This window comes from Tachysurus vachellii, chromosome 15 (genome assembly GCF_030014155.1).
Source record: "Tachysurus vachellii isolate PV-2020 chromosome 15, HZAU_Pvac_v1, whole genome shotgun sequence".
NCBI lineage: Eukaryota > Metazoa > Chordata > Actinopteri > Siluriformes > Bagridae > Tachysurus > Tachysurus vachellii.
Genome location: NC_083474.1, coordinates 11,157,719 through 11,167,060, shown reverse-complemented (window position 1 = coordinate 11,167,060; position 9,342 = coordinate 11,157,719). Strand labels below are relative to the sequence as shown.

Below are 9,342 nucleotides of genomic sequence, written 5' to 3'. Positions count from 1 at the left end.
TGGAATTGTCTTTTTTTTTTAAATAAATCATTATTTATTTTTGTTTAAGAACAATTGATTAAACTTTTCAAATACAAGTGACACACCACACTAATTTTTAAATGAATTAAAATGTTTTCTTTTTTTGCTAATTAAAACAAACAGCCGAATGAATGTATCAATAAATATATGTATGCATGAATGAGTGAATGAATGTATGAATGAATGAATGAATAAATGAATGTAAAGTATGCTTTCTGCACCTTACACTGCAACATGCTGTATAAATGAATAAGATGCCTTTCTTGGTAGCTATTTTATATGAAACTATATTGATCGCATCAAGCAGTGTTTTTTTCTGGGATTTTCTCTCTGTTTCTAATAGTCTCAGTCTCTAAAGGAGTGTGCTAATGTAGCGTGGCCTGTTTACTGAGATTGCAAGAGAAAAGCTAACACTCACATCATTGCTTCTAACAGTCTTCATTTAGAGATACTTGCTTACAGAATAAATCTATTTGCTGATGTTCCATGTTGCCTTGTGTTTGAGAACCTTTTATTTTATATATTTCTTATGAACACAGTCATAGGTGAAAATGTACTTATTTATTGCCCGGGGATATCTATATAAATCATTGTTTATGAAATATTCATTACAAGCACTGTTGCCTCAAATTGAAATTAATTGTGAAAGTATCCCGAAGTCAACTTCTGGACAACAGCACTGATTTCATATTCATGGTTTTATTTAATATACAGTATAAATATTTTATTAATTAAGATTTGTTATTTGATATGTTTGCTTGAGGCCTGTCATGTTGTAATATGATTTCATGACAGTGTATCATTATATGATTATGCTCCAGCTGTTGCTGCAAATATTACAAGCAGTTGCGTTAAAACGAGTCCATCCGTAATGAACCCAATAGAGTAGTTCTCGGACTATATTTCATTGACAGATTGGACCACAACCAGCTGAGAACTTTTCAGTAGTGCAGTTATTTATTTTCATATTGCAGTTATTCATTTCCTGCAGTCTTAAGAAACTACCACAAGCATCCATCATAACTTTTATTCATTTAACTAATGCAACGATTAGCTGGAAAAAACCCATCAAAAAACAATGAATCTGGGTGCCTTTAAGCCATTGGCACAAAATATACTACCAAATACATACTAATAACAAATTACATTGCAACTTGTTTCAATGAGATCCCTACAAAGCATAAAGTCCTCTATCCAAAAGACCTTCTTGGAGTAAAAATCTTAAATGAAACAGTTTATTTTTTATTTTTTTTATTTATTTTTTTTTAAACTTGTGTCTGTTACAAAGAGTTGACACTGGGGACTTCCTCCATAAATGCTTTCCTTTATAATCTTTCTCGTTTGTTTTTTTTTTTGTTTTGATTATTTGGACCGTCTGTCATACAAGTCACGATAGGCAAATCTGACTGCTTTTCTAAAAGTGGCTATTGAGGTGAAAATCACTTTTTAAATAACTCAAGCTCAGTCTGAACATGAAAACCTGAACCAAATCATACCTGGACCATGACTTTACATTGTCTTGTATTATTTAAAGCTATGACTTGCTTAGATGAATTTCTAGCTATGCCCTAACCCTCATTACTATAGACTTAATTATATGTTAACTCATATTTCACCCCAATGGATAATTCCTATAGATCTCAGATTGTATGTTTAAAATAGATTCAGTCATCATACCTGTTGGGAATACAATTCATTGCAATTTCTACCTGGTAGTGTAGAAAACAGGAAGCTAAGCCTATTTAATGCCACCAGTGTAACCAGTTTAATCACACTGTGTGAACACAAGTTTGTAAAGCTTTCTTGGGCTCACATTAAAAAGGTAAGGTATAAGTTACATTTGATGTCCTGATTTTGTAAGTACTTTTTTTTTAAATGGTGAAATTGGAAACATGTCTGCATTGAAATCATGTAGGTTACATAGATACATGTACATGATACATGTAGGTTACATAGAAGTCTTAAGTCGTGTTTTTGCACATTTAAATTTCTCAACATTCGTCCCCAGATTCCACCCCAAACCAGTAATAATAATGAATTATATCATTATATCAAATTGATGTCACAGAGAGAACAGTGAGAAAACTCAATGTCAATTATCGAGGCGTTACAGTGAACGGAAATTAGTAAGACAAGACGCTTGCTGAAGCAAACACCAGGCGCTGTACACACACTGGGAGGGTTTGTGTGAAGTCTGAACATGTACGCCTACTAAAACTTGTGTGTGTGTTTCAACAGAAACCCGGTTTAACCCTTCATGACTCTCACTCCCTACAGACAACAAAACGCTGGACATCCTGAAGCTGCCTCCCTGCTGCACTGAGAGGAATGGCTAATCCGGGGAAAGGCAAAGGTGAGTGACAGTCTGACAGTCTGTTTTCTTGAAGAAAGGGTCAGTGTTGTAATTTCTAAAAGGTGACAGAATGAGCGCCTGTTACTGACTGTGTTACTGGCGGAATGCGTGCGCGGTCCGTGCACCCAAAAAAACAAAAAAAAAACAAAACATTTTTACATGTATTTATTTAACTCACTTGTCTAATTTGCTTACACTAAAAAACACAACGATGTGAATAGACGGACCCGTCAGTACTTTTATCCTACACCGAATAAATATAAACTTTTGAAAAGAAAAAAAAAAAACAATACAAAAAAAGATTCTCAAACTTAATTTGGCAAATGTCTGAGGTTTTTTAAGAATTTCAATTAAAGTCGTGCAACCACAGACTTCTGCTGCGTGTTTTCTGCTGCGGCTGCGTGTTTTTCCATACAGTATTCTCACTTTTGTTTAACCTTCTCTTCCTACATATGACGGTGTAAATCTTACTTGTTATCTTGTGATCGGACATCTATAACGCCAGCTGCCCACTGCTACAAATGCATGCGCGCACGTGCCGTTTAAATTTCGAGATACACACTTGCCATGTCATCTGGCAGTACACTGAATTTGGAACTGCTCCTATTTGGATGTGCATAGTAGGAATATCATGAGTTGCATTCCAGTGAAGAAACTGCCATGAAGGATACTTGGCACACTGCAGTCACAACAGAACTCTATGGAAATTTTATTCATAGTGATCTCACGTATTTAAAGACTAAAGGTGTGAAGCCAGGTCTTTTACATTATGAACATGAAAACGAACTAAAAACGAACTGAAGAAATTCAATATTATTCCTCCAAATAATAAATATTGTTTGCAATGTTTGCTCACCTGCTTGATTGTTGTGGACAGTCGGAGCAGAGAATAGCCGCTTCTGTGCTTTGCTAAACGTCTTTATGTAACACACAGCACTGACACTTTTGGACAATTAAGTGATTAAAATTTTCTCTAGATGTTGTAGTGGGAGTTGTTATTCAAACTAGCCTATCAAATCATTCAGTTTCACATCATATTACAGTGTTAAGTACTACTACTTATGGTACTATTACAGGTAATGTCTAGGGAGGATGCCCCTTGTTAGTTAGGACCATTCATGTCTAAGGCGGAAAACACTCTGTTGCGTTAACAGGGTATGAAAGTTAAAAGGATTTGTTGCGGAAATGGAATTTAGTCTTAAGTAGCCTAGAGAGTGATGTAATGATTTTTAATAACACCTCATGTGTTTTGTCTTGGCTACTGATACACTTAGTTGCTCTTAACTGATATGCTGCATTTGTACAGTGGTTTATCTAAAAATGTATAAACTGCAAGTAGCTATTCAATTTTGTTATCAGTGCTTTGCTCATTTCCTCTTATATCTTTCCCCTAACTAATGTAGTATGTGGGTAATACAACAAATGTGTAGAAAATGCGGCATTTAACTTTGCAATGTGGCATCTTTTAAAATGTAGCATTGCGGGAAAGAGGTGAATCAGACAAGCTTCTTGCATTTCATTTACATGTTAACATTCTCAATTTCTGAATCAGAGCCTTTTCTCTGTCACTCATGCTTTTGTCTTAATGCACTAAGGTATCAGCCTTGCATAAAAGGATGTGTTGCCTTTGGACATGTGGGTGAGTGCACATCAGTATGGGTCAGAAAAGATGTTTTCTAACTGAAACCGTGACCTGTGGTTTGTTCTGTCAGTTCACTGAGTTCACGCTGCTGTGTATAACGTTCAGACATAAGGCTACTGGGAACTGTTAATATACCACTTAGATTTCTTAAAAACTACTGTAGCTGCACTTTTTGTTTGACATATGCAACTTTAATTGGAGATTATTAGAAATCTTCAATGTAGAACAGTAATCAACAATGCTTTCCAGAGAATTATCTTTGCATCCAGCACTAAATTGATTGTGAACCACTTAAGGCAAGAAACACAACCCCACTTCCTCCACTAATCAACCCCCCCCACCCCCACCCCCCAAAAAACAAAAAAAACAAATCATGTATTTATGCAAATAAAGCATTGTCTAATTAAATCTGCATAAATTTGATTCACAATGAGACAAACAGTCTAGTCTATGGATGTTGTTCGAAATATATATATATATATATATATATATATATATATATATATATATATATATATATATATATATATATATATATATATATATTCTTTTAATCTATCATTCTATATTTCACTGTAATCTAACTCCTAGGAGAAAGACATTTTTGCAGAATAGTTTGAGGGAACTTTGGAATATTTGTTGTTTCTTTAATTTAATCAAGTAAATATGTGCTGTTATAAAAAAAAAAAATGTTTCATTCCATTTCACAGTATATAATCAATTGTGAATCTTACCCTTATAAACATTTTGAGAAATATCTCTGATTTCCTTAAACATTTCTTATAAACTGTGGTTTATAAGATCACTTATGATATGAATATTAATATACATATATATCATAATAACAGGTAGAGATACAGTGACTCATACATACACACACACGCATGCGCACACACACACACACACACACACACACACACACACACACACACACACACACACACACATACACCTTTAAGAAAAAGCAGTGATTTACATTCACTTACATTTATTAATTGGGAGCATAATATAATTTATGTATAAAGCTGTTAAATAAAGTGCCACAAGTTTCCTCTGCCCTTCTAACACTCAGAACATTAATATTTCTGGTCTGTACAAGAATTGGAGTTTCAGCTTTACACATTATGCCTGCAATGGCCAGAATATGGGAAATTGTGTTTTGACTTTTTTCTTTATTATTATTATTATTATTATTATTATTATTATTATTATTATTATTATTATTATTAAGATTGATAGTACGCTAGATCATTTGCTATATGTATAATAACGGAAAAATGTAAAATAAGTAATGTCAGAATAACAGGGTTTTAACCACAATATTTTAGCTGTGTCAGTACTCGAGGACTACTTGAGGACTAGTAAAAATAGAATGTATCTAGCAAAACTTTATATATCTATTGTTATTATCTGGCTAGTTTATCATACAGTAATTATTAATGTGACAGTGTTTTTGTCTGTCTCTTTGACATCTTTCTCTGCAGAAACTTTATCCAAGTGCATAGCTTTCACCTTTCAGAATGAACATATCACCCAAGAGTCCATGGACAGCTCAGATGATGAGTTTTTTGATGCTCCAGGTTAGTGTCACTTTTATTCCATTGGAACCAGAATTCATTTCTCAAACCTGTCCTTCTCTTTGTGCTTTTTCTGTTCTTAGACACACAGTCAGATTGCTGGTACTGTTTTAACTATGGGATTATTTTAAAGATAGTCAATGTCAGTCAGGTCAAACTACTATTTTGTGTTCTTGTAGATATTCGAAATCTTCCGTCTTAAAATAGACATTAATATAATAAATTCGGCATTATACTCCACTCCTGTTGTGTTGCTCTGCTGTCTAATCTGCATCAACATCTGTGTTTAATGGTAGTATTGATAACTGAGGTGAATGTATTGCACAATGTATACACACATTCACATACTCATTCACAACTAAAGGCAATTTACCAAAGTCACCTAATGGCAGGTTTATAGGAGATGAGAGGAAAGTCATATGAACAATACGAGACCATGCAAACACAGGTAATAAAACATACTCAGACTTGGGGACCTTGGAGATTTGTAGAGGTGCTACCTGCTGCATCAGGTAACATACAGAGCATCTTTTTTATGTAAGTGTTTGTATGAGAATACCTGCAGAATTGTTCAACAGCTCCAGAAGCAGATATGTGTAAACTACTAACACTGCAGAAACATTTCTATAGCTTAGTGCAACTGTCAAATACCTTCCATGTGGCCTACTGAGGTAAAAAAAATCGAATCTTGAATGGTTATGTGGTAAATGCTTAAAGCCTTTATTGAGGTTGCTAGGGAAATCTCAGCTGAATACTTATACTTGCGATCAGTGCTAGTACTTTACTACAAACAACAGGCTGCAATTACAGTTGGAGGTCTTCTGGGATATGTCTCTATCCTGATATTTTAACATTGTCACGAGCAAATATACTGTGCCAAATCTAAAATGTGTAAACGTTCAATACGGGTGAACATTTCTGCATGGTACTGTATTCAATTCAATTCAATTCAATTCAAGTTTATTGTATAGCGCTTTTTACAATGGACATTGTCTCAAAGCAGCTTTACAGAACATAAACATAGAGCAGAAGGTAAACATAAGGAGAAGTATAAAGAATTAATATAATAAAAATTCAAGATATATATATAGTTCACAGTATGTATGTATGTATGTATGTATGTATGTATGTATGTATGTATGTATGTATGTATGTATGTATGTATGTATGTATGTATGTATGTGTATTTATCCCCAATGAGCAAGTCTGAGGTGACTCAGGCAGCAGTGGCAAGGAAAAACTCCCTTAAATTGGTAAGGAAGAAACCTTGAGAGGAACCAGACTCAAAGGGGAGCCCATCCTCATATGGGTGACACTGGAGGGTGTGATTACAAATATACAGTCAAACAAATGCTGTATTGCTGTAAGGATCATATGGAGTTCAGATCTCCTCTTAGTATCACAGAGTCCAACTGGAGCTGGTAGATCTGTAGATGTCTCTGGATTCTCACAGAGTCGGCCTCATCTCAGTGGAGGTCCGAGATCTTCATCGCACGGAAGACGATTGGAGCTGGTACAATGTCTCCGATCTACAATGCCTGGGGATGGGTAGAAAGAGAGAAGCAGTGGAGAGGGATTAACATATCTGCTGTTCATAAAAATGTGCAAGTCTAATGTAATAGTGCACAAGATTATGGGATGTATTATGTGTATACCTGACTGGGAAAGTGTGTCTGAGCCTCGAACACTATCAGGAAGACTATTCCAGAGTTTGGGAGCTAAATAAGAAAACGCTCTACCACCTTTAGTGGACTTAGATATTCTGGGAACTACCAGAAGTCCTGAGCTTTGTGATCTCAGAGAGCGTGAAGGATTGTAACGTGTTAGGAGACTAGTTAGATACGTGGAAAACCTTTAAGAGTCTTGTATGTAAGTAGCAGCAGTTTGTAATCAATTCTAAAGTTAACAGGTAGCCAGTGTAGAGATGATAAAATTGGGGTTATATGGTCATAGTTTCTTGTCCTATTGAGAACTCTGGCAGCTGCATTTTGGACTAACTGTAGCCTATTTATTAAAGATGCAGGACAACCACCTAGTAATGCATTACAATTTTCCAGTCTAGAGGTCATGAAAGCATGAACTAGCTTCTCAGCATCAGAGACAGACAGGATGTTTCTCAGCTTGGCAATATTTCTAAGGTGAAAGAAGGCTGTTTTTGTGGTATGGGCGATGTGATTTTCAAAAGACAGGTTACTGTCTAATATAACACCCAGGTCTTTCACTGTCGAGCTACTAGTAACAGTACATCCCTCTAAATGGAAGTTAAATTGTGAGAGTTTCTGTGTACTGGTTTTTGGACCTATAAGTAGTATTTCTGTCTTATCAGAGTTTAACAACAGAAAAGTGCAGCTTATCCAGTCTTTTATCTCTCTAAGGCATTGAGTTAATTTGGACACTTTACTGTAGCTATTTCATCTGCTTTTGATGAGATATATAACTGTGTGTCGTCAGCATAGCAATGGAAACTAATCCCATGTCTTCTAATAATGTTCCCTAATGGAAGCATGTATATCGAGAAAAGCAGAGGTCAAGGCTGTAATATTTTTAGTGTGTAAATATTTTATCATAATTATCCTTAAATATTATCTGTTGTGTGACCACTGACTGACACTGACTGCCCTCACCTGTCTCACTATACCATTCAGTTGTGTGTGTGTGTGTGAGACATGTTATCTATTGACTCAGTAATGCTAGATGGAGTTAAATGTAAGGTCAGTGTGGCAATATAGTAATAATTAGTGAGGAAGTTACACGTTGTCTTTCATTTTCCAGGAATGAGAAATATGAACAGGAGTTAAAGACAAATTCCTGGAAAATTTCATCTAATCTAGTGCAATGAGTAAAAATATTTTCCCATGCTTGTTTATCATTAAACTTTACTGTTCCAACTCTTTTACTGACATCTTGACAAATGTTTACGGTTGATTTATTTTATTGATGTACACACACTGGAGTAATGATGGGGTTTTGATGGAGTTTGCCCAACCTTATTTTAAATTAATTATAAGCTCAGGCACATGATTTAGATCCATTATGACTTGCTCCTGCAGGCAGATTGCTTCCTCCATTTACACTGTTACTGCAAGCATTTGTTTTGCTTTCATTACTAATTCATCAAAATGATATTATGCTATATATGAGCATTCAAATTTATCAGCACCACTTTTCCTATTTATTATGTAACAGCTGCTGTGGCTCAGAGCCTGACTGGACATTAGGTCTTTTATTCCACTATAAACCGTCATTAATGAGTCTAATCAAATTGACTTCGAAAAGGTATTTTGAAGGATTAAAGGGCACTGTTGAATGTCTTCACCGTTCATTAATGTCAGTGTCCTGGCTTTTGTGTAAGATATAGGGCGGTTCATCATTATGTGGGTGTTGGTTTGGATCACCAAGTGTAAGGTTGTTTTGGGCAGATGATAGCCCATCCCCTTGCACATAGCAGATGCTGTAAATAAGCAGACAGACTAATCAGAGTCTAATGTGTTCAGAGTGTGAACAGCCTGAATGTGTTTGCCTGAATGGTTTTTATAAGAATCATAAGTCAGAGGACAGTTACTATTTTTTACTATTAAATGTGACTGGGGCTCCTAGTAACAGGTTGTTCAGCAGGCACATGAGACACAATCTTGATGTTGAAGGTTTCTGTGAGGATATGTGTCAGAGATAAAGCTGTAAGTACATGGGAGAGTATTCAGGACAAAGTAACATGACTTCTTAACAGAGAAAATAAAGCTGGTAAGGGA

The 9,342-nt window shown here is 35.3% G+C and overlaps 1 protein-coding gene across 8 annotated transcripts in view; it reads left to right on the top strand.

Annotated features, from left to right (window-relative positions):
* The first annotated feature begins 2,262 nt into the window (after positions 1-2,262).
* The window catches only part of LOC132858262 (membrane-associated phosphatidylinositol transfer protein 3-like), a 53,375-nt gene continuing 46,295 nt past the window's right edge, over positions 2,263-9,342 (top strand). For all 8 annotated transcript variants that reach the window (XM_060888523.1, XM_060888521.1, XM_060888520.1 and 5 more), the window contains exons 1-2: positions 2,263-2,374; positions 5,501-5,596. In XM_060888523.1, the coding sequence (XP_060744506.1) occupies positions 2,350-2,374; positions 5,501-5,596 (121 nt within the window). In that variant the 5' untranslated portion in view covers positions 2,263-2,349. The remainder of the gene's footprint in view (positions 2,375-5,500; positions 5,597-9,342) is intronic.